At 40.9% G+C, this 26666-nt stretch overlaps 1 protein-coding gene across 2 annotated transcripts in view; it reads right to left on the reverse strand.

The window, feature by feature from the left end:
• Window positions 1-19797: 19797 nt before the first annotated feature.
• ntrk2a (neurotrophic tyrosine kinase, receptor, type 2a) overlaps window positions 19798-26666 on the reverse strand; it is a 65388-nt gene continuing 58519 nt past the window's right edge. For both annotated transcript variants that reach the window (XM_051903847.1, XM_051903846.1), the window contains one exon: window positions 19798-22837. In XM_051903847.1, coding sequence (XP_051759807.1) covers window positions 22652-22837 — 186 coding nt within the window. In that variant the 3' untranslated portion in view covers window positions 19798-22651. The remainder of the gene's footprint in view (window positions 22838-26666) is intronic.

A 26666-nucleotide genomic window follows, 5' to 3' on the forward strand; every position in this document is an offset into this window, starting at 1 on the left:
ATCTGTGCATGACAAGTGAAAACGATATTAGGGTGAGTAAATGAAGAGAGAATTTAAATTTTTGGATGAACTAATAAAGTTTGGGAAAAGTCATTTTGACAGACTTTGCGATTAGAACTGTGACTGATCATCGGAAGCGCATGCGCGCTGGAGCGGCTCTCCTCAAAGTGAAAGCACAAACATAATTTAAAGCAGCACTCCTCGAACTGAAACTGTATCGCACTTTTAGTTTTGGTAGTATGATGATTTAAAGCGTTTTAGATATTTTATTCTTATCATGCAAGTGCATTAATCTGTGTTGTGCCTGCATTGAAAGCAAGTGTACTCCGTTAGAAAACAATGAATGTTTACAGAGTTTCAGTAACAGTACTACATCAAACTACTATATGTAATGTTGAATATAATGTATAACAATGCAATGGGGCAATATTTGTGGGTCCTGATTATGCCAAATGTCTGATTTTACCAGTAAAAAGGCCTTAGATTATTTAGTATAATTCTGTATTTTCTAGTTCAGTATCATACATATTTATTCTGGTTTCACTACTGTTTGACTGCTTTAAGAAGTTCTCTTTTAGGTTTCAGCTATCCTAATTCTAATTTCATAGTAAAATTCAGTTTTATTGTTCAGTGACACCTAGACACTTGTTGATTTACATACAGAAGTTTCAATTAAATCTTAAAATATTGTAAATTCTTTATTAAGTTGTATGTACAATAAAGTTATTAAAAAATTGTTAATGTTTTGGAAATAAATCTGTTATTTAAAGTTTCATTTTTTAATTTTGTTCAAAATTCAGTGGTACGTATCGTTAACCCAATACTGCGATACATATCGAATTGTGAACTGAGTGTATCGTTACACCCCTAGTAGCTGCAGCCCTAATTCACATACAAAGTCAGTGGCTAGCCATTTGCTGAAATTTCAGGATGTTTACATAAAATGTATCACTCTACATCTTGGTAAAGGAGCCCAAAATTACACCGCGTTCCAAATTATTATGCAAGTGACATATCAGTAAGATTTCAGTAGAATAAACATTCAGATTTTAGTTTTTCTAAGAAAATGTTTGTTTATTTATCCGTGTCTTTTTAGATAACTGGTATCAATCTCAGACAAAATAATTTGCCAGGTTTATGGAAACCCTACTTAGAGGTTGTTCCACATTATTAAGCAAGTCACAGTTCTCATGCAATACTGGGAGGAAGAAAGATCTTTCTGAAGATGAAAAGCATGAAATGGTGCAATGTTTTGCAAAAGGCATGAAAACAACTAATATTGTGTGAAAACTGAATGCAGATTATTGAATTATCATAAGATTTGTGAGTGATTTAGAGCACAGCAGAACTCGGTCAGATAAAGGCTTATTAATGAAAGTTCCTGCCAAAAAAATTAACTGTATTAAAAGGGCAGCTATAAAAAGGCCAGTGTTGAGCAGCAAACAGGTATTTGAAGCTGCTGGAGTCTCTGGAGTCTCAAGAAGCTCTCCATGCAGGCTGGCAGTTGTGTGTAAAGATGCATTTTAGCCACTCCAAACCAAACCTCACAAAGAGAAACATTTACAGTGGGTGTAGAAATACATTTTCAAACAGTTTTATTGCTGTGGTGTTTTTTTTGCAGCATGGGATAGTGCATAGTGCATTGTATTTCAGAAGGCACTATCCTCCTTTTTATACCATAGCTGAAAATGGCTAGTTATGAACTCCACATATCTTGCAAAAGTCATTTTAATACCCTCAGAGACCCTACAGGGACCTTCCATCTCACTTCCCAATATTCCAGCCCAAACCATCACCCGCCAGCTCCCTGCTGACGTCACAGTCTTGTTGGAACGTGGTGGCCACTCACCAACCATCCAGAAATCCATCCATTTAGACCATCCATTGTAGTACGGCATTAGTCAGTGAATAAAACTATTTAAAAGTAAGTCTTCATGTATTTCTACACCCACTGTAAATGTTTCTCTTTGTGAGGTTTGGTTTGGAGTGGCTGAAATGCATCTTTACGCACAACTGCCAGTCTGCATGGAGAGCTTCTCAAGACTCCAGAGACACCAGCAGCTTAAAATACCCGTTTGCTGTTCAACACTGGCTTTTTTTATAGCTGCCCTTTTTTAATACAATTAATTTTTTTGACAGGAACTTTCATTAACAAGCCTTTATCTGACCGAGTTCTGCTGTGCTCTAAATCACTCACAAATCTGATGATAGTTCGATAATCTGCATTCAGTTTTCACACAATATTAGTTGTTTTCATGCCTTTTGCAAAACATTGCACCATTTCATGCTTTTCATCTTCAGAAAGATCTTTCTTCCTCCCCATATTGCATGAGAACTGTGACTTGCTTAATAATGTGGAACAACCTCTAAGTAGGGTTTCCATAGACCTGGCAAATTATTTTGTCTGAGATTGATACCAGTTATCTAAAAAGACGTGGATAAACAAACAAACAAACATTTTCTTAGAAAAACTAAAATCTAAATGTTTATTCTACTGAAATCTTACTGATGTGTCACTTGCATAATAATTTGGAACGCGGTGTAGTTACTGAATAGATTGTGATCCATATGCACTGCTTAAAAGAGAAAATAAAAAGATTTTGTTTCCATTTCCACTTTAGTAGTAGTACTATTTTTAAACTTCAAGTTCATTGATAATGTAGGTGTTAAGTGCCCTACCAGCAGGTAAAAGTTGATGAAGACGGGGCTCATGTTGATGCACATCTTTCTCCAGGCTGAGGGCAGCTTTCACATCAGAATGAAGAGGGCCAGCAGCAAAGAGTCCCTGAACTTAAGAGTCATCACAGGGAAAAAACACAATATGTGATAATTAGAAGAATTGTTTACTTTAGTTAAGGCAGTCAAGATTGTTGCTTGCCAATTTACTTGAGCTGACAACTTCCCAGAATCAAGCAAAAGTGCAGTAGAACAAGGAGCTTTGGCTTTTGACTTTGGCAAACACCAGTGACAAAGTTCAAATAAACATTCCTTTTGCCTTATAATAAACAGGCACAAATGAAAGTTGTTTTAATGTACGCCGCATACATTAGTATGAAACAATCTCATCCTGAAGTTACAATAGTTAGCCTACTGTTTCTTGAGCATTTCCCCATTCCACTTCTTAAGGTGGCTGCACCAACAATCCCTGGTCCTGCTGCAGAGGAAGGAGGAGTGAATTAATGGTACCAGCTAAAGCCTGGGACAGCTATAGTCCCTATTTAAAGTCAGATTTGTGTAGGAAAAACATAACATTACCATTAAAATGCTGAAAAAGTATTTAGACTTGGCCACTACATTACATTAAGTGTGAGTGATTTTTAGAGCTGTCCCCTAATAGGCTTAGTTGCAGAAAAAAAAACCCTTGTGGCGAAGTCACGCAGTTTGTGGTAACTACAGTGTTTCAGGCAGAAAATCCAAATGTCATCCATCAACCTCAAATATGACTTATCACTTGAAACATGCAAGTAGCAACTTTACATGGCCGCTCACTTAGGGTGACCAGATATATATATATATATGCATGTTATAGCAATATATATTGTTGTTATATAAAAAAGAAATTTACAAACAAATTACAAACAATACAACAAATATGATAGAGATACAAATTAAATAAACTTGTTTTTCAGATACAGTAGGTTTATTTATGATGTATACATTTATTTAACATCTTTTCTTGTTTTATTAACATTAATGACAGACAAATTTTTAATTAGGCTACTGTCCCTTTAAGACTGAATCCATGGATGTAATATACTGACACATATCCTGTTTTCACCCAACTGTTTACATCCACTTAGGCCATAACCCAGTTGTAACGAAATTTAAGGAAAGATGAAATACGGGACAAAACATGATTTTTTCTTAATAAGTCGGGACACTAAAAATAGAGCTGAAATACGGGACTGTCCTGGGACGTCTGGTCACCCTACGCTCACTCTAACGTTAACCTAGATAAATGTGCACTATTATTAGGCGTGTAGCATGCTTACTGCAGGCGCCGGCACGATCACTTGCATTTCTTCTTGATAACAGTGGAAATAACTTAAAATACTATCGTCATTTTTGGTCATACAGGTAAGAGTAATACATCATTCCAAAGGGTCTACTATTATTTGTAAACTCAACATGTATAGAAAGCTTGAAATTACTACTTTTAAATGAACCATTTAAAATCTAAAACAAATACTCTCTGATTATGTAATTTGAATGAAATGTGCATATCTCTCTAAAGGTCCATTCACTATACTGCGGAGATGGCGAGGCAGCATCGTCAACTTCACTGACTTCATGACACTGACTCAGAAAACAATAGTTTATTAATAAACAATTAAAATGTCTCTGTGCTATTTTTTTCCGACACATTCATAATCATTACTTTTGCCGGTGCTCTGTGGCAAGCTTTATGCGTGCGCTTGAGCGTAGAATAGGCTATATTAAACACTCATTATGGTTTAGTATTCTCCTCAGTATATATTTAAGTAATCAAAGAAATATAAACATGCAATTAGTCAACTAATCTGACTTTAGTCAGAGGCAGCTCTACCCATTTTACAAATACACGAGGCACCCAAAATTATCAATTAATCATATACTATTTTACACCATGGTGCAGCATTTTCAAACTTGTTTCCTATACTGAATAAACAGACCACAACAACCATAAATAAATAACTTGACAAACAAACAGGATATCTGGTATCTCAATTCTTGGAGCCTGAGCAAATTTCTTCTTTTTAACCTCAGTGCCTTCCTCCTCTGAGTCAACATCCTGACTATATATAGGGTTTGGTCTGAAACAAAAAAATCAGACAGCATGATGGGCAGAAGCAAATAAAATTTGATTAGCTTCTTTATTATTTGTTGATTTAAATATCATTACTTCGACCTCGTTTTGGTCGACCATCAAACTCCTCCTCTGACTTAATATCATTTTTGTCACAGTTGTCTTTTAAGTATCTCCGCAGACTTCTTTGGGCTTCGTCATAAGTATCTGAAAACATTCAAAAGACACACTTAAGATAATTTGGGGGGGTGGCGGATTCTGCGTTATGATTGGTTAGATCGCTTGTCAATCAAACTCCCGGCGAAGGGTCAATCGCCATTTTGTCCGACAAAGCAGTCAGGAGTTAAAAGATTAACCTCGGTGGACTTGAACTTGAAAAATGGTGTGTACTGACGTATTTCCGCATTTGAAACAACATTCCTTTTCATGTTAATTCATGTTTATTTGATGCTATAAATTAACTAGTAGGAAGAAATAATCGGTTCACGAGCCGCTTAAGCTGAGGCGCTACAGCAATCTGTCACGACACATTAAAGAGCCACAAAACGGTTTTTATTGTTCAAATTTCTTAAAAAATTACACAATTTGAAAGCTGGGACTTTGTTTAATATCATAAGTATCCTGCTCTGTCTTGTTCTGTCGACGTGTTGTCAGTGTCCTCTTTGCTCCGCAATGTATTTTTCACTCTGTGCGGCGTGACAGCGCCATGGCTTGTCAGACAAAGCAACAGTAACTAAGGGGGGCGGGTCTTTGCGAAGGGTCAATTGTTTATTTATCATATCTATCTTTGTTCTGTTGTATTTATGTTGGCCTGTTGAATGGTAAATGTATCAAATCCATTTTCAATAAATTGTTTGATGCAGGAACAAACTAATATACCTTAATGCATGCGTTTTTGAACTTTGCTCATTTATAATAATAATAATAATAATAATATAGGCCTATTGTTATATTGTAATTATTCTGTAGTGATAGAATAATCACTACAGATTCTACACCCCCCTTTTTTTTTTCTTTTCTTTTTTTTTTTTACTTTTGAGCCCCTGCCCCTGACAAACTCTCTGCATGGGCCATTGAATTGATTTTAATTTTTAACATACTTTGATGTACTTGAAGTGTGCACCAATCCCCAAGAATAAACAAGTATCGACTTAGATCAGGACTCGGTATGGGCAGATACTTGATATTAAATAACACGGATTTTGGGCACAAAAAAAAAAAAAAAATAATAATTCAACAATTTCTTCTCTTCCGTGTTAGTTTCCCAACACTGTACATGTGAGCACCACAACACATGCGTGTGCTGCTTATGCTGGAGCCGGCAAATACTGAGCCGGTGTTCTGACATAGAACTCGGAAGCGCTCCACTGTGTTTACAACATGAACAGTGTTGGAGACTGACACGGAAGTGAAGAAAAAGTTGTTTTTTTCTTTTTTTTTTCTTTTTTGTAAGTTGTAGTTGCATTGCAGTCTATGGAGGGACAGAAAGCTCTTGGATTTCATCAAAAATATCTTAATTTGTGTTTTGAAAATGAACAAAGGTCTTACAGGTTTGGAATGACACAAGGGTGAGTGATTAACCCTTTAAAAGCATTCAGCCAAGACACATTGCTGTTTTCACCTGGTGTTCACATGCATCTCCTGTGATCAGATTTTGTCATTCCCTGCATCAGTGGATCTCAACTCTGGTCCTGGGGACCCACCGCTCTGTACATTTTGTAAACATGGCCAATGAAATGTCAAATCACCAATAAATTCTGTCATGGTATCATTATGTATATGTAGTTATTCAGCTAAATTTGGGCCTCTTAGAGAAGAACAAATCATTCTGACCAATCATCAATTAAATGAATTTAGTCACTGTCAAAAACGTCTCAGGTTACAGATGTAACCCTGGTTCCCTGAGTAGGGAACGAGACGCTGCGTATAACGCATTGGGAACCTTCTGCGTGTTTGCGTCATTGAAGCACTCATGTATCTAACCAATCGCGTAGCGAGACGTCAGAGGCGGGTGACGTCACGGACCAGGAAACTATAAAGCATACCCGGATGCAGAGATCGCCAGCTTCTGGGATAAGTCTGAAGCAAGCACTCGCAAGTATGCTGGGGGTACGGCAGGAGACGCAGCGTCTCGTTCCCTACTCAGGGAACCAGGGTTACATCTGTAACCTGAGACGTTCCCTTTCGTGGGAACTGTCGACGCTGCGTATAACGCATTGGGAACGCAATCCCAGCTGTGCCGTAACTTCACGTACTTGCCAATGTTAGCTTGACAATATAGAAGACCCCGGAGTGGAGCCGACATCCAGGTTGTAAAACCTAATAAATGTGTGCTGGCATGACCATCCAGCTGCATCACATATGTCATCAATGGAAATTCCAGACATCAAGGCTTTTGATGCCGCCATACCCCTAGTAGAATGGGCACGGACATTCAGTGGGGAAGGCTGTCCGGCCGCTTCGTATGCAAGTGAGATGGCCTCGACCACCCACTTGCTCATCCTCTGCTTCGATGCTGGGCCCCCTTTCTTAGGGGACCCATAACAGACAAACAGTTGATCTGATTTTCGCCACAGGGCAGCTCTGTGGACGTACGCATCTAGAGCCCTCACTGGGCAGAGCAGATTCAGCTTTTCCTGATCCGAATTCCCAAAGGGAGGAGGGTAAAAGGCCTGGAGCACAATAGGGCCTGGGACATTGGTGGGGACCTTCGGCACATAGCCAGGTCTAGCATGAAGAAATGCCTTCACCATTCCTGGGGCAAATTCCAGGTAAGATGGAGCAACTGAAAGTGCTTGTAAATCTCCTATCCTTTTCAGGGAAGTGATAGCGAGTAGGAAAATAGTTTTTAGAGTGAGGAATTTTTCTGGAACCTCCTCTAATGGTTCGAAGGGAGCCTCGGCTAACCCTTGCAGTACCACGGCCAAGTCCCAGGCCGGAACCCTTGTGCGCACTGGAGGCCTCAACCTCAGTGTACCACGGAGGAAGCGTGTGACGAGGGGGTCTCGTCCAACCGAGGAATCCCCCTCAAGAGGAGCATGATAGGCTGAGATAGCCGCAACATAGACTTTTAAGGTAGAAGGGGATAAGCCTTCTGAGAATTTTTCTTGAAGGAATCTTAGCACAAAGCTTATGGAAGAGTGGACAGGGTCCGTATCATTTTGTCTACACCAAGTAGAAAATAAATTCCATTTATAGGAATATAGCTTCCTCGTGGAGGGAGCTCTGGAGTTAAGGATGGTCTCCACAACCTCAGTTGGGAGACCAGCATCTATGAACCTGGCCCCCTCAGAGGCCAGGCCCATAGCTTCCACAGTTCTGGGCGAGGATGCGTTATCGTGCCGCCCGCTTGCGACAGGAGATCCTGTCTGAGGGGAAGCTCCATTGGGGAGCCGTCTAGTAGGGACACTAAGTCCGAAAACCATATCCTGGTTGGCCAGAACGGGGCTACCAGTATCAGGCTGGCCCCCTCCTGGCGTACTTTCTCCAGAACCCCCGGGAGCAGAGCGAACGGGGGAAATGCGTACAGACGTAGCCTCGGCCACGTCTGTACCATGGCATCCAGACCCAAAGGTGCTGGATGTGTTAGGGAGTACCAGAGTGGACACTGGGTTGACTCTCCCGATGCAAATAGGTCGACTTCTGCTTGACCGAAATTTCTCCATATGAGGTCCACCACTTCCGGGTGGAGCTTCCACTCCCCGGGCCTCGGCCCCTGTCTCGACAGGGCGTCTGCTCCCACATTTTGATACCCCGGGATGTAAGCTGCCTTTAGCGAGAGCAGCTTCCCTAGGGACCACAGGAGGATCCGACGGGCCAAGTAATATAGTTGGCGAGACCGCAGACCCCCCTGATGGTTTATGTATGAGACCACCGACATGTTGTCCGTGCGGACCAACACATGGTGGTCTCTCAGGTCTGGGAGGAAGTGTTTCAGTGCTAGAAATACCGCCATCATCTCCAGCCGATTTATGTGCCAGGAGAGCTGATGGTCCTCCCATAGACCCTGAGCTGAGCGACCACTCATGATCGCCCCCCAGCCCGTGAGGGAAGCATCTGTCGTAAGCATTACACGACGACCAGAAGTCCCCAGCACAGGTCCCTGGGACAGGAACCAGGGATTTTTCCACATGGCCAGAGCACGAAGGCATCGCCGCGTGACTTTGATCATGCGAAAAGGATTTCCCCTCGGAGAAAACCCCCTGGTCTTGAGCCACCACTGTAAGGGTCTCGTGTGCAGAAGGCCAAAAGGTATCACGTTGGACGCAGCTGCCATCAGACCCAACAATTTCTGAAACTGTTTTACAGTGAGTGACTGGCCTAATTTCACCCCTTTCACGGCTGCGAGAATGGAACTCACACGAGCGGGGGACAGATGCGCCCGCATCGTGGTGGAGTCCCAGACTACACCCAGATAATTGGCAGTCTGAGCCGGAACTAGCACACTCTTTTTGGCATTGAGCCTCAGCCCAAGCCTTTTCATGTGGGACAGGACAGCATCTCGATGCTGAGCTGCCAGTTGCTCTGATTGAGCTAGAATCAACCAATCGTCGATATAGTTTAGTACACGGATGCCCTGGAGTCTCAATGGAGCCAGGGCTGCATCCACGCACTTTGTGAATGTGCGGGGTGATAATGACAGGCCGAACGGAAGAACCCTGTACTGGTAGGCTTCGCCCCCGAAAGCAAACCTGAGGAACTTCCTGTGAGAAGGATGGATGGACACATGAAAGTACGCATCTTTCAGGTCTATCGCCACAAACCAGTCCTCGGACCTGATCTGTGGGATAATCTGTTTGAGTGTAAGCATCTTGAATTTTAGCTTTTGTATAGAGCGATTTAGCACACGTAAATCTATGATAGGACGTAGTCCCCCATCCTTCTTTGGAACAATGAAGTAGCGGCTGTAAAAACCTGACAGCTTGCTGGGAGGAGGAACCCTTTCTATAGCTCCTTTTTGCAAAAGTGTCACAACCTCTTGTTCCATCACCAGAGACTGCTCGGGGGTCACCACTGTGGGAAGGACCCCATTGAACCTGGGCGGGCAAGACCCGAACTGAATTCTGTAACCCCTCTCTATAATGAGCAGCACCCATTTCGATATATTCGGTAGAAGTTTCCATTCTGCCATAAAATCTACTAAGGGAACCAGTCTCTCGAGGCTGGCCTCTGGTGTTTTTTGAGCACTTGGCTCGGCTCTCTGAAGCGGCGCACCGGCAACAGATAGCCGAATCAAGTGACGGCCGGCCCTCCTCGGAGGGTCGGCGGGGACCGCTGCGCCCTGACGCACACTGGATGGCAGGGTTAGCATAACGGTCCCCTGAGGGCGCCGAAGGGAAGCGGGTGCCAGATATTTTAACACCGGGCTCCCTCCGGAGGGGACCGCCCTCACTGGGTCCTGACCCACAGATGTCAGGACCGCTTCGAAGCCTTCTTGGCAATAATAACGGCCCGCAGGTCCGCTTTACCCCCAGAAGGCTTCTGCTGTGTGGACCGCCCCGACCCCCAGGTTTTCTGCGGAGGGGTACGAGTGGCCACACTAAACTTCTGTTGCGCTCTGTGGTGCGCAGAGGAGCTCGTAGACGGCCGAGGCTGCTCCCGCTCAGCAGCCCCGGGGGGAATTTTTGAGCGGCGGGGGAGGAACCTCTGGAACGCCGCAGATTGTTTTTTAGTCTCCTGGAACCTGTCGACGACTGACGTTACAGCGTCGCCAAACAGGCCCGCAGGAGACAGCGGCGCGTCCATAAGGGCAGTTTTGTCTCTGTCCCTTATGTCCGAGAGGTTCAGCCACAAGTGCCTCTCCGTGGCCACCAAGGCTGCCATAGAGCGACCCACTGACTTGGCCGTCTCTTTGGTGGCACGGAGAGCCAGGTCTGTTGCTTTCCTGAGCTCCTGGATGCACTCAAACGTGGCCTCCCCGCTCTCATCGATTTCCCCCAGCAGGTCAGCTTGATATGCTTGCAGCAGCGACATCGTATGTAAGCACGCTGCTGCCTGGCCTGCTGCCGCATAAGCCTTGCCCACCAAGCCTGATGTTGTCTTTAGGGGCTTAGTGGGCAGCGTCGGGGTTTTTAGGGACGATGCAGATTCGGGCGAGAGATAGCCCGCGAGCGTCTCTTCAACCCGAGGCATCGCCCCATAGCCATGCTGTTTCAGCCCCACTATATTACTATAGATCGATGTTTGGGGGCTGAACACTCTGTATTGAACTGGCCTTCTCCACGATCTCGACACCTCGGTGTGGAGATCGGGGAAGAAAGGCAAACCCCGACGCTGGGGTAGTGACCGGGCAGGGAGAAACCGTTCATCAAGCTTACTTTTCGGTTTCGTCTCAGCTCTCTCTGCTGGCCAGTCGATTTTTAGCTTATCGACAGCCCTAGTCACTACCTCCAAGAGCTCCTCATACGCTGGGGAAGAGGATGGCGGTTCCTCCTCCCCAGCCTCGGCGCTCGCCGCATCAACCTCCTCGGAGGAAGAGAGGTGAAGCGCCGGTGTCTCTCTCCGGGGGGAAGAAACCGCAGCGCGTGCTTCCACCACCAGAGAAGAGACACTGGACCTGGCAGGTGAGGGACGAGATAAGGCTGGGCCCGTCTCCATCCCCTCTGCCAGCTCCATTTGTGAACCCCACGAATGGAGTCTGCGCTGTGCCTCAGCAGCAGCGGGACCCGATCCGCGGGGAACACCAGCCAAGGCACCCTCCTTATCAAAGAGTGCCCGGCGTGATCTTAATACCCTGAGGGTGAGCCGATCGCAATGCACACAGACAGCCCCCTCGAGAGCTGCCTGTGCGTGCTCAACCCCCAGGCAAACAACACACATTTCATGTGTATCCCCCGGTGGCAGATATCTATCGCAGGGATGTACACATTTAACAAAATGCTGCTGTTTTTCGTCCGCCATTTTTTCCCGTGTCTTTTTATATATATATATATATATGGTGCTTGTGAAAACTCTTGTCCTCAGACAAAGAGATTTTAAACAGGCTACTTTCGTTGGTAGACAAACAACACCAAATAAGACACACAAGATAACATAGAGTGCTTGCTGAAGACAACAGAAGCTGGCGATCTCTGCATCCGGGTATGCTTTATAGTTTCCTGGTCCGTGACGTCACCCGCCTCTGACGTCTCGCTACGCGATTGGTTAGATACATGAGTGCTTCAATGACGCAAACACGCAGAAGGTTCCCAATGCGTTATACGCAGCGTCGACAGTTCCCACGAAAGGGAACCAGGGTTTCTACAGGTTTCATCAAATCTAATGCTTTTTAATGCCAATTTTTACATTTTTAATGCCATATATATATATGTCGGTAAATGTTGATAGATGACATCATAAGGCAATTAGAATATTCATCATGTCATTGTTGCATTTGCATTCTGTCAAGTGTCAGCCCAACATTTGTTTGCTTCTCTGCTGCTACCCTTTTTGCTCACATAATATATTTTAATACAGCCAAATTCCCAATAAAATTGTTTCATCTATATATTTTTGTTTTTGTTGTCAGACAATATGAAATGGTGACTGAAACGCGGCCCATTAAGACGACATACAGGGCTCAACATTAAGCCTTTTCATTCACTTGTACGATTCTTGTACGATTCATGTAAAATGTATGATTCATCTTTCATTTTAAATTCTTAAATTCGATCAATAAATTTAATTAGAATAAGACACTAAGGGCTGTTCAAGAATGAGGCAGTTTTTTATGAATGAGTCATTGAATCTTTGACTCAACCAATTCAATCATTCAGTAATGAAAACAAGGCTGAGTGTTGCGCCATGGTTCTGCTGTGATCTTTGTTTGAGACTATTTTTGCTGCTAAAATAGAACAAAAACAGTCAATGTTCCTTCTGAAATGTAAGTGACTTAATATTAACTATTTGTTAACTGAACAGTTGTATGAAATCAGTGTCATGTTTTTAATCGTGACGGTAGCCTATTTAGGAAAACAGTATTATTGGTCGTGTGATTTTGCTTACCTGTATCAAGTTATAAAAACTTCTTTTTGTGTGTGCTTCGCTCATGTTTCCATTTCTCCTCGAGATGGTGCGCGAGCCTCAACAGCACAACCTTGTTATCGACACTAGGTACATTATACAGCCTATTATTGTCCACTATGGATCGCCACTTAAACTAAACGTAATAAAATCAGTCATTTTTGCGTTTTTTTTTTTGTTTGTTTTGTTTTGTATTTTGGTATTGACGTTTTAATCAGGTCCTTGTAGTAAAATTTAAAAGTAAAATTCTCTCTCACTTGCCCCTTCAAAAAACACACTTATCCCGGACTAACTGACAAGCGTTAGTGTCGAGCCCTGACATGTTAAACAAGCACTAAAATCCTGATTTATAATTGAGACGTTGTCTGACAAAATCACCATACACATCAGATGAAGACATTTGCTGTGATTTTGGCTATATGTAGCTACACATAAAATGATCACTCAGGTTAGAAGCAATAGTAGCCTATCTATTTTATTTGTTCTCTGACATTCTCAACTGAATGCGCTGCTCCTCTCAGCCACTCACTGAACAGAGCAGACGCAGGTACGCCTGCGGCAGGAAAGCAAGGCCTCGCGCTCGTGCGGCAGAACCCGGGTAGTCTCGGAAACTAGATCAGGTTAACAAGTATATTCGTCACAATGCGCTTTCATGGAAAAAAGTCGCAAAAGGGGTCTGAAAAGTCGCTTAGTTGGCAACACCGATTCAACCTTCCGTCTCCAGGTCCCAGCCCGCCGCTGTCAAAACGGCGTTATGGCAGTTTTGCACCAGCTGGAGGCAATTACCAAACTGGTTCCGTGTGTGTATCACACCAATGTACATATTTTGCGACAGCAAATCAAAGTTAAAGTAAATATAAACTGGTATTATTTTCCTTCAAAACTATGTAAAAAAAATTAATGCCTGTAGGAATAAAATGTAATGCTTTTTAATGCCATTTAAGGCCTTAATTTTCGCAAAGGTTTATTTTGTGCTGACCAATATACACTTAGCCTACTTATACTGGCACCTACCGGCGTGATTGTAGCATCATTCAAAAACGCGACCGTTAATGCGGTATTCGTAGTGACCCATGATTTATTTCTTTTTTTCTTTTTTTTCAGTTTTCATTGGTTTCATTTTTTGTGCTCAAAAAAAAAAAAAAAAAAAAAAAAAAAAATACAGCAGTATCAAAATATAACGAACTGATAAACTGTAATAAATACTGTAGTATACTTTAGTTTTTACTACAGTAAACTGCAGTGTATTGTAGTATAATATACTAACCTTAGTAATTTGTTTACATTACTATAGTTATTTTACCACAGCAACTATAGAATTACCACAACAAATTAATTCAAGTACTTTACTATATTTACTATAGTATTTTTTCCATAAACTTGACATGTTTGAAAAAATATGACTGACTTTAATACATTTAATTGGATTAAAAAAAAAAAGCATATGTCTCTAAGTTATACTATTTATTTAGGATTTTGAGCAATTACGTCAGTATAGCTGCCCAACTCATCTGTCAGTCACTCCTGCAGGCGTCACAACATACGGCGACATGGTCCGCGAGACCGCGACACAGTGTCAGTGTTTCGCGACAATGTTAATACTATAGATATACATAATAAAGGCTAGATGTCTTACGACGTAGTCTCTAAAGTCATCACCGGCGGCCATCTTGTCACAGGCAAGCTTTCTGGCGGGCTCTGTGGTACCTGATGTAAGGTGAGTGATCTGCACGAACACAAATACTCTTATCTCGCTGAAATCTTGACGAATTTACAAATGGTTTGGTTTCTTACAAACGTTATTAACGTGGTTATAATTCTGGATGCTTGAACATGTTGAAATTGCAGTTTTTCTTTTCAAAAACGACTTAATAGTGCAGCATAGTTGTGTATTACGGCTACTTGCGCAAGTTATCAAGGCTGAGACCACAATCGAGCTGTTCAATTATATAGGTTTTAATCTAAAACTAATCTTTTGTCTAAATTACAATCTTTGTGGATGTGGTTGTAGTTATTAGCTGGCTAATAACAAGAAGCTTTGAGTGAGACCTAGTAGTTACAGTTTAGCTGCTACCCAGCAATTTTACATCAGTGGGAGAGGCAGAATTGCTCGTTCTTTTCAATATAACTTAAGTTGCACATGATTTCCAATCGGTTTGGTTTGTTAAAACATCTTACATTATGATACAGGAAATTGCTGGCTTTATAGGAGAAGATGCCAGACTTTTGTGCAGCCTACGGATGCTCCAATCGCCGTAGTCTCAAAACGAGAGCCGTGGGATCACCTTTCACCTGTAAGATATGACAATATTATGATTATATTTGGGATAATCGTTAGTTACTTAGTGGATGTATGTACAATACAGGTCCTGTTACACAGGAACAGCGGGGCTATGACATAATAGTATTACAAGATTGTTGTTGACCCAAAGCTTTTTACAAGTTTGTTTACACAATTGCAGAATGTTTCTTTTGGACACCTTTTTTTTTTTTGGAACAGTGATCTCTGAAGTAGGCACAGTGCAATGTCGAGGGGAAAAGCCTAGTAAATGGCCCAACCCTGTAGAAGTTAAAATAAACATGTAATAATTCAAATTATTTTATTATAATAGTAATATTCATATTATAAAAGTGTATATATCTCATGTTGCCATTCTGTACACTGAGTTTTAGTAGCCTATATATTGATTTAACATAAATACCTTGTGCGTGTGTATATTCATTGCACCTATCTGTTCTGTTCAATGTTATTTTCATATGGAAGTCCATGGTTATAATTATTCATAAGTATGCAGTGTCATAAGTACATCTCTGACGTTTATAACAAACCAAACAGTTTGAAAATTGGTAGAAAATTGAGCAAGTTATGGTTATTTAAAAAGTACATGCACCATTAAAACACAATGTTACGAGTGAGCGAGCTGACTGTTACAAGATGGCCGCCAGGTGCGGACGTTGACCTCCATTGGCTAGCAGCGCAGACGATACATCTAGCCTTTATTATGTATATCTATGGTTAATACCCCCTCTCCGAGCGCGGAGAAAATGGCGGACAGCGTACAGCTCGCTGAGGGCGGAAACTAAGGTAATGCAGGACTGTCAGTCAGCGGTCGTGGGCGGGGCCTGTGGCTAATGTGACGTCACAGGTCGGTGGGAGACACAGCTTATGATTTATGGGGATTGAAAAAAAAAAAGGAGTGGTTGGATTTTTATCACCATATGGTGGTTGTGTACACACACTGCCAACACACATTTATGTCCAAACACCATGCAAAAATGAATTTTGCATAATAGGTTCCCTTTAAGCACATTATGAAAATTCTGGTGAATCATTATTTAAAAACTGCATTTCTTCTGTGACAGAATTTTCATTTTTGGGTAAAATATCCCTTTATGGATCTACATGGCAGTTTTGAAAATGTGCTTATATTAAATCTACAGTATATAAGGTAAAACAGACACCAAGCACACGCTCTGTAGGCTTTGATAGGTAAAAAAAAGTATTGTACCAAAACACAGATTTACTACTGTGGTGAAACACATGGACCCAGAGTACCCAAGGCATGCTGTCAGCGACTGTTTTCTCTCTACACGCTGACACTAAGCAGCTGCTAATGTGGTCAATCTGATGAATAGACAGCACATGCTAATATCCCAAATGATCTTCCCAGAAAAAAAGCCCTGACATCAGAATGAATCTGTGTTTACTCTTTAACAGACCACAAAACCTCACAGTTGTCCACATAATGTATTGGAGTGGCATTTAAAAGTTAATATCTCTTGAGGAAGTAAGGTGGGAAAATCCATTTAGAATGAAGAGGAGGGGCCCTGACATAAAAAATAGTCTCTCTCTTTAAATTTTGTCTTACCAAACATGGGAAATTACTCTCTGTTAAAAGTTCTGTACAACGGGTTAGTTTATTAAAAAAAGGAAAATATTTTTAAAATAATAATAAAATGGGATAAATAAAATGGGATGTGAAAAATCATTGGACCCCACTGAATAAAAAAAACAAACATTTTCATTTATTTTGTTTTCCACAGAAGAAAAAAAGTATGATGAAATTTTTGGGTGAACTACCCCTTGAAATAGTTTACTATCATTTGTGGTCTCTAGGCTTGGATCCCTCTATCACAGTAAATGTATTCAATGTATTGTAGGCCAAAATATTTTATCTTACCACTAAGAGTTCTCCTAAATGGCAATAAAAGTGTTTTCTCTTAAAAGCTATTCACAAAGCTGCTGAGGGAAACTTTTACTAAGGAATAGAGAGAAGTCTTAAGCTAAGAGAAAGGGGCGGGGTTGACCTCGTTGCTATGAATGATGTTAACACGCTTACTAACTATGCACACAGTGATTGGCTGATGAGGGAGGAGTCTCTGTCAGTGATTTAATCATAGAAATATTGTAGAATGAGGTATCATGTTTCCATATTCAAATAAAGGTTTTAAAATACAAATGTTGCCATATTCAAATAAACATTTTAAAATGTAGGCTAAATGTCACTAATTAAACTAGTATATGTTCAGCTAATTGTCAGCTTCTTACATGTCTGCATCTCGAGAGATTGCAGAATTCAAGCGACAAATGATGTTTTATAAACAAAGTTTTGGAGGAGTGCGTTCAAACAGTCTATAATCAGCTCGAGTGGAGGTATAGACGAGAGCCGACTCACCTATAGTTACCTCGACAGTTTTCTGCATCCCTCCGCCACCCCGTTCCTCACTCTTGGCTGGGGATACAGGGGAGAACTCTGGGTTTGGGCTAAATTCCAAGCTTGGAGTCCTTGATCCCCTTGGACAGCATGCAAAAATACGCTTATTATATATATTTTTTTACTCTATTCGATCATTTGTAAATGTGAACTCGTGAGAACAACTGCCACAGGTAATCGGACATTATTTATTTATTTATTAAATATTTATTGTAGATTCAATTCTATAAATCAAAATATGTATTGCATTTATGAAGAAGGTTCAGCACCCAAGGCTCTATCACTACTGCCTCAATGGTGTACAGTGTCTTTGGGTGGATTGCTGAGGCGGATTGGCAGCAACGGCCATTAAGATTGTTTGTGATTTGGTCTTAGTGACTCAGGAGTCCTCTTGACTACTCCTAATGTTTCACAGATTTAGAAGCTAGTTTTAGCGCTAAAATGCTATGTGAAATACTCTTAGAGCAAAAATGTAGGAGTCCTAAAATTAGGACTGACACGCCCATTATTTTCTTATTATTAATTTCTCCTAAATCAGCAAATTAGGAGCTACTTTTAGCCGTAAGATGATTTGTGAATACGGCCCCTGATTGCTTAGGCCGCATTTACATTACATGTTTCAAGTGACCCAATTCCGATTTTTTTCCTTCCATGTGAAACAGATCAGATATGACCCACGAACGTGTAAGCGGGAAAAAAGCACATGGATTCCAAAATTCTCAGATCAGACTTAGGCATCATTCATATGTGGAAATAAATCTGATATGAATCGGATACGTGCGTTTGCATCTGCCATGTAAGCGGACAGATCGGCAATGCGACCCGTAAGTCATTGGAAAAGCGGCTGAGGCAAATGACGTCAAGCTTAAGGCAGGAACACACCAAGCCGACGGTCGGCCGACTAAGTTTTCCGCACTGTCGGCTGAAGTTGGTCCTCGTCTGCTTTTTTTCGGCCGATTTGACATGTTGAATCGGCGTCGGAGCTCGTCGGCCCGCCGGGCCATCTGATTGGCTGTTCAGCTACTGCCACCTGCTGGTACGGAAAGGCATTTCATCTTACGCAGGCGCAGAATGGACGTGCTACTTAGCCGTCGGCTGTCTGTTTGGTGTGTCAGGGCAACTTTGGACCCAGATGCTGCTGACGTGAGCCAACCCCGCAGTCAGCTTTCGTCGCCACTAGTCCGTCGGTGTTGGCTTGGTGTGTTCCTGCCTTTAGGTAGACGTCAACTCAGGTGGATGCCAACCGCGACCACATGTCTCTTTTCAATGGCTCAATGGAGGACGAAGTCTCAACCAACGTTTTGCTGACCTTTAAAGATGGTGCGGAAAGCAAAAGCTTGTATTATCATTTTGTCTGCGTCCATTGCAAATCGTGTAGTTTTTACTTCCTTTTCGCCATAAGCTTTTCTGGGTCAGTACGTCTACCTTGGGTTGTTTCTCCAAGTGTCACTTTTAAAAGAAGATGTAAGCTGGTCGTCAAAAATCGGATATAGTCAACAAATCAGAATTGGGAATCATGACCTGAAGTGTAAATGCGTGTAAAGTAACAGCACACCTCTTCTCAACAAGCCACGATTTTTGAGGTCTCATTCATGTTTGTAGAGCAAACATTGCAGCATGGTTGACATGCTATATTTTAAAACTGTAAAACTCTAAAACGTACTGTATGTTTATAAAACTGCAAGATTTGGTTTGCAAAGATGACATCAGAAGAGTGGATCTCTGTTTGTTTAGAGCTGCAGTTGTTTGCACACTCGCACACATTTGGTCCTTCGAGAATTCTGCTGCACGCTGTGAAAAATCCTGATTGCATTGAGCATCATGGATGTGTTTTTAAAAGCATTTAGCCCTCTGGCAATTAGTTAGGTCTTAATGTACAATGTCAAAACAAGCCATCGATCCACTGATAGATCAGTCTTCCCTTTCTTTTCCCCCTCTGCCTACGTTAGTGAAATGGGAATTGGAACAAATTCTTGTTTTATTCTACTCTTGAAGCTTCAGATCTACTATAGCAATGCTAATGCTATACATAAACTTTATGGATTGTGCCTTTTCATCATAAATTGTTTTTAACTTGCTCTGGTCTCCATCGTGTTTCTGTATGAGGTAAATTTTAAGGCTGGCAGCCAGTAAGACATAAAAAACCATGGCTGTCAATAAAGCATTTTAGTGCCTGTAGGTCAATACGTTCCCATGTTGTCAAAGCACTCTGTATGAACCTCTATTGACCAACCTATAAACATGGACCTACGTATAACTCACTGTCACAATAACACACTCCACACGAACACGTGATGAGGTAAGACATTACACTTTTAATAAATACAATGGCGGACAACTTGACTAGTCCATATACCTCAGAGAAATCATACAGACAAAGACATTTGATTGTACTTTTGTAGCTGAGTGTTAAAATGTCTAATTCCATAAATGAAATTATCACACACGACTTGATACTTTTAGCAGAAATCTTCTTTCCAGGTGTCAGTAGGCATGTATCATTAAAAAACTATCAAGAAAAGTATACTGGGGGGGGGGGAAGTGTCTTAGGAATGTTGGATTCAAAGTCAACATGAAACAGCCTTCGCAAATCATTTTACTTCTGTAAACTAGTGAACAGAAAAGGAACGATGTTTCAGACTAGGAAAGTTTAAGGAAGTAAAGCAGATCAATTTTGCTGCCATGTTGACTTTACTTGTCAGGTGGTTTAATTTTGGACTAGTTTAGCTTATAGACATTCTGAAACATCTGTACATATAGAAGACAGTATTTGATATGCAGTCACAGTTTATTGTTCTGTCGCAGGACGCTTGGAGATTTTTCCGTAAGGCAAGACTAATCTAAAAAACTCCTCCATATTGATATCTCAAACATATTTTTTCATCTGTTTGAATGACCTCAATGTGGCATTATTTCCATGACAATTAAGCAGATTTTACCACATTTCCATGTACATATACACTTCAATATTCATACTTCATGGTAGTTTGTTGTACTGTTTTAAATGAAATGCTAATTTAAATTAAAAACATTGTTCTTCAGTAAAAAAAAAAAAAAAAAAAAAACAGCATTACAAAAATTCAACAGAAAAAAAATGTTATGTTAATAAGCATTTGAGAAAATGTTCTTAATGATCATGAAAAATGGTCACAATCCAACATTAGGCTTCATTGTTTTTGTAGTCATTGTAATCTTTAATGTAGAGTTTTCTCAATGTTCACCCCAAAATAAGTAATCTTTCTATAATTTTTTTTCATCAATACATCCCATTCCACAACCCTTAAACCCAGAAACCACCTCTACATTCACTCTCAACCAAATATGAAATATAATATCAATAATAATTATTTTTACATAAATAAAATCATTTACAGTTGAACACAAAAGTGCTTCACATTAAGTACAAAATAAATTAGATATAAAATTAAACGTTACAAACTATTTTTTGGATTTTACGCTCACAAAATGAATTTGTTTGACTGATTCACATCATCTAGTACAGTGTGCAAAGTCTTCTATGGGAGATTTACAGAGCAATAATCAACGCACACAAAAAGGATGCTTTGATAGGATCTCTATAGTGATAGATATGATTATTTATATATGATAAAAGGAAGAAGAAATGTGGGTTGTAGTGAGGTGACTCATGTTTATCTCTCTTTAACACTATTTTCCTCCCCTCGTCTCATTCCCTCCATCCTGTCCCCTCCCGTCTCTCCTCTTCTCCCCACTGATAGCGTATATGAGTCTAGAGGGAGTTGCTGCTAATAGGAGACATTTGTCCTGTAATGAAATATATATTACACTATAGCAGTTGTACGACCCGAAGCTTGAGTACTACATTAGTGCTTCAACTCAGTAGTAAAACATGGCGAACAAGAAAGAGAGAAAGAAAGGTCGTAATTCAGCCCACACCATCATAATCGGCCACTCTGCGTAATTAAGCTCCTTTAAGAAATGCAAGCTGATGGTATTGAGGCATGGCCTCGTCTCAAATGACTCCATCTAGCCCTTCATGGTGCACGTCGTGTACAGACCTATGATTTTGGTGGAGGGCACAGGGGCGGAAAACAGACACACTGGTTGTGACATCACAAAGTGGCGAAGGCTTAGCTTATGAATATTAATAAGGTTAAGCACAAATAATTTAACATGATCTTACAAATATGAAGCATCGATCTGGAAATCAGGTCAGCAGTGGAGCATCTGCTCGTTTCCAAGTCAGAACTGAAATGTGAAAAATGACATTGATTAAAAATGTCCAAAAATCATACATCATATCTAATTCCACCAAAGGATCGCTACTCAAAATGTAAACCCCTGCTCGACAACTGGAGACGTATTCACTGCACTGGACATAACCCTGCTGCAAAACTATTTCATAAAGTGTTGGGACAAAATCGGCCATGGCAAAAGCACTGGATACATGTCCCACTATAAATAACAGTGAAACACATTTTATTGGGATACTTTGCATTTCAGATTAGCTCGGCAGCAACAACATCCTGTCAGCGTCCAGAAGCATTTAATTAGTCGCTCAACTGCGAAACTATGTTGGTAATGTCCAGTTCTATAAACACACATGTATACATATAGATATAGTTGCAGTTTGTCACTGTTGATCACCATGCTAGTTTCACGTTCTGTGCTTTGTATCGGATGTATGACGTAACAAATGGGAGCTGAAAGGACCAAATTTGTCTAGTGGGAAGAAAAGTTGTTTATTTCTCTTCTCATTTGCGTTTGGTCATTTTTCAGAGGTCATTTCCTCTTTGTTAAGATGGACGCCCTTCCTCAAGTCCCCAATGCATTTATTCACTGAACTGGAATTTGCAGGTGTGAACTTGGTCCAGAAGTTTAGGATGGTCAACCATTGGGGATTTTGTTCTCCGTAAGCAAAATTATAGTCACTTGAGTACGGCTCTTCCATACAATCCGTTTTTTGTTAAGAAGTACATAATTCATAGTCACTGGACACAATCCTGTTGCCAAAGTATTTAGACATTTACACTGAGAAGAGGAGCAGTCGATGAGGAGAAGGGCAAGGGAGGAGTTGTTAAAGCTGTAGAAGAAAGAGATTTTGGGTGGGATAGAGGAGGGAGGCAGTTTCAGGAATCCACTCCCAGTCCTACACGCAGAACATGCTTTCTTATCCCAGGATGTCCAGATACACCGGTGATGCCTTGGCTAGGTTGAGGAGAAGGTTATGGATCTCTTTAATGTTGAGTCGGGTGTGTGGTTCTCTCTGCCAGCATCCCAACATCAAGTCATACACCTCCTTTGGACAGGTCCGGGGTCGCTGCAGTACACGGCCTTGGGTGATACACTCAATCACCTACAAAAGAGCAAGGAGTGAAAGGTCAAACAAAATAAATGTCCAGAAATGTGTGAGGCAAACTGCAATAAATGTAGAAAAGGATTATTAATTAAGATGAACCAACATGCAAGGAGTGACACCATTTGAATATACAGCAGTTTGAAATTTACAGTGGCAAGAAAAAGTATGTGAACCACTTGCAGAATCTGTGAAAACGTGCAAAATTTTAACAAAATAAGAGAGATCATACAAAATGCATGTTATTTTTTTATTTAGTACTGTCCTGAGTAAGATAATTTACATCTAAGATGTTTACATATAATCCATAAGACAAAAAAATAGCTGCATTTATTTAAATAACCCAGTTCAAAAGTTTGTGAACCATTGATTCTTAATACTGTGTGTGGTTACCTGGATGATCCACAACTGTTTTTTTGTTTTGTGATGGTTGTTCATGAGTCCCTTGTTTATTCTGAGCAGTTAAACTGAGCTCTGTTCTTCAGAAAAAATCTCCAGGTCAAAAAAAACTTCTTCAGTTTTCCAGCATCTTTTGCATATTTGAACCCTTTCCAGCAGTGACTGAATGATTTTGAGATCCGTCTTTTCACACTGAGGACAACTGAGGGACTCAAACACAACTATTAAAAAAGGTTCAAACATTCACTGATGCTCCAGAAGGAAACACAATGCATTAATAGACAGGGGGTGAAAACTTTTGAACAGGATGAAAAGGTCCAAATTTTTCTTATTTCGCTTGAATATCATTTTTTTTCATTTAGTACTGCCCTTCGGAAGCAGCAGAAAATACTTGCGTGTTTCCCGGAAGACAAATACAATTTACCTTGATCTTCAAATTCCAAATGTTTTCACCCCCCGTCTATTAATGCATCATGTTTTTTTCTGGAGCATCAGTGAATGTTTGAACCTTTTTTAATAGTTGTGTTTGAGTCCCTCAGTTGTCCTCAGTGTGAAAAGACGGATCTCAAAATCATACAGTCACTGCTGTAAAGGGTTCAAATATGCAAAAAATGATGGAAATCTGAAGAATCTGCAGGACCAGGAGGATTTTTCTGAAGAACAGAGCTCAGTTTAACTGCTCAGGACAAACAAGGGACTCACGAACAACCGTCACAAAACAAAAAAACAGTCGTAGATCATCCAGGTAACCACACACAGTATTAAGAATCAATGGTTCACATACTTATGAATGGGGTTATTTTAATAAATTCAGTTTTTTTTTTTGTCTTGTGGATTATATGTAAACATCTTTTATGTAAAATATCTTACTCAGGACAGTACTAAATAAAAAATAACATGCATTTTGTATGATCTCTCTTATTTTGTTAAAATTATTAACATTTTCACAGATTCTGCAAGTGGTTCACATACTTTTTCTTGCAACTGTATATAGTGTAGCCATATGTGTTTGAAAACTTCAAATCCGAGATTTGAAGGAATGCAGGCCTTTCTAAGTTGCTAGGGTCTTCTGGTTAGCTGCTAATTTGTTCTAGATCAGGGGTGTCAAATCCTGCTTCAGGAGGGCCACTGTCCTGCTGATTTCAGCTCCAACCCCAATTTAACACACCTTAAGCAACTAATCAAGGTCTACTATGCATAATAGAAACTTCCAGTCAGGTGTGTTGAGGCAAGTTGGAGTTAAATTTTGCAGGACCAAGTTGGGACACCCCTGTTCTAGGTAGTTGCTAGTGTTTTCTAGGTGGTTTCAAGGGCAGGGGTGTCCTGCTCCTGGAGGGCCAACGGCCTAAAGAGTTTAGCTCCAACTTGTCCCAACACATCTGCCTGGAAGTTTCTAGTAATCTTGAAGACCTTGATTAGCTGGTTTAGATGTGTTTATTTGAAGCTGGAGCTAAAGTCTGCTATATAGTGTCCCCCCAGGAGCATGATTGGACCAGAGATGGGCACTCGAGTTAGTGACTCGGACTCGAGTCATATTTTAATGGACTTCAGATTTGACTCGGACTCGACCTGAAAAGACTTCAGACTTGACTCAACACAAAAAACGTGAATATATTTTAAAAAACAACTCAAGTCTTTTACCCTTAACTACTGATATAATAAATAAAGAATTTGTGTTGTGTTTGAATGGTTTTATAATATCTGCGTCACATATATTTCCCTACGTGTCGTGGTAGATCGGACTCTTGTCATAGAATTTGATTACGTATGTCCTTGTATTGCGCATAAACTCCGAAATGTCATAAGAGTCCCATGAAACATGATGGGAGCCACCGTGACATATGTTCTTTCGTTTGGGTTTATTAACATGTCAGATCGGCTAGATGCACAGAATGCGGGAAAACAATTAAAGACACCGGAACGACAACATCAAATTTTATGAGACATCGCATCCACAAAGGTTAGTCACATTAACTCACACAGCTAGCTATTATACTGCGGTGTAGCTGCATGGCTCATTTGGATTGCCAGCCTGTTAAAATATGAAAAAAAAAAAAAAAAACTAGCCTTTAAACCTAGCACTATGTTTTATCAATCTTTTCGTAGTATATGCAGCTTTTCTCTTTCTTAATGTTTGTCCATAAGAGAGAGATAGAAAGAGATGTTAATCCATTTATTACTTAAAGCTCATATTTTAACGTATCGCAGTCAGCATGCGTACAGTTTTCTATTGACTTACACATTCCGAGGTTTGATATTTTCTGATAATGACTGTCGTCAATAACAACGAAGCTGTATAACAAACTGCTGAATAACAAACCAGCTCACTGGCGCCATCTTGCGCCCGCTTAGCGACTGTACTGAAAATGACTACTTGTGTTGCCAGGACGATTGTTTTGTACATTGTAATGGATTATAAAGTAACAAGCTGGATATCCCTTACATCATAGGACCTTAATTTCAAACAAAACAGATGATAGAAAGATCATATTATTTTGACTATATAATACAACTAGGATAAAAAAATAGGATTTGAGTATGAGAATTTTTTTTTTTTTTTAATGACTCGAGACTCGACTCGGACTCATGACAAAAGACTCCAGACTTGAATCAGACTCCAGTGATAAAGACTTCAGACTTGACTCGGACTCCAGATAAAAGACTCGTGAACATCTCTGGATTGGACACCACTGTTCTAGGGTGCTAGGGTATTCTGGGTGGTCTCTAGGGTACAGCTTCTCAACCCTGTGCCTGGAGGCACATTTATATGATAATATTGCAATTTATATAAGCTACAAGGGAACTCAAGGCATCTAGCAGACGGTCGGTTAAGCAAGTCTGTCTGCTTTCTGACCTGGGCCCAGGATAGTCAAGCACTAACACTACAAAGAAGCAGGTCAGGCCTACCCTAAAAACTCAGCCAATTATCTATGAATCCTATGCTATTCTGTGGACACCATTTAGACCAGGGGTCTTAGACCAGGTTTCTTGTCCAAACTTGTCAAACTTGTCCTAGAGGACCCCAAGCACTGCTTTGTATGTCTCCCTCATCTAACACACCTGATTCAACTCATTAGCTCTTAAGTAGAGACTGCAAGACCTGAAGTGGGTGTCAGATAAGGGAGACGTGCAGTTGTGGGGATCCTCTGGGACAGGTTTGAAAACCCCTGACTCAGACAACAAGCCATTAGGAAGAGTTCAATGTGTACTGTTGGTGTGCCTTCAGTTGGGAAACACTGCCTCTGGGTCTTCTAGTTGGTTTATAATGTGTTCTAGACACTTGCTATGGTGTTCTCTGCATTTGATAATGTGTTCAAGGAGGCTGCTAGGGTGTTCTGGGTGATCTCTAGGGGAGTGGCAGCCAACCTTTCTCCAGGAGCAGGGTTGGCTACCCCTTGCTCTAGGGTCTTCTGGTTAGTGACTAATGTGT

Source organism: Ctenopharyngodon idella, chromosome 8 (assembly GCF_019924925.1).
Source record: "Ctenopharyngodon idella isolate HZGC_01 chromosome 8, HZGC01, whole genome shotgun sequence".
Lineage (NCBI taxonomy): Eukaryota > Metazoa > Chordata > Actinopteri > Cypriniformes > Xenocyprididae > Ctenopharyngodon > Ctenopharyngodon idella.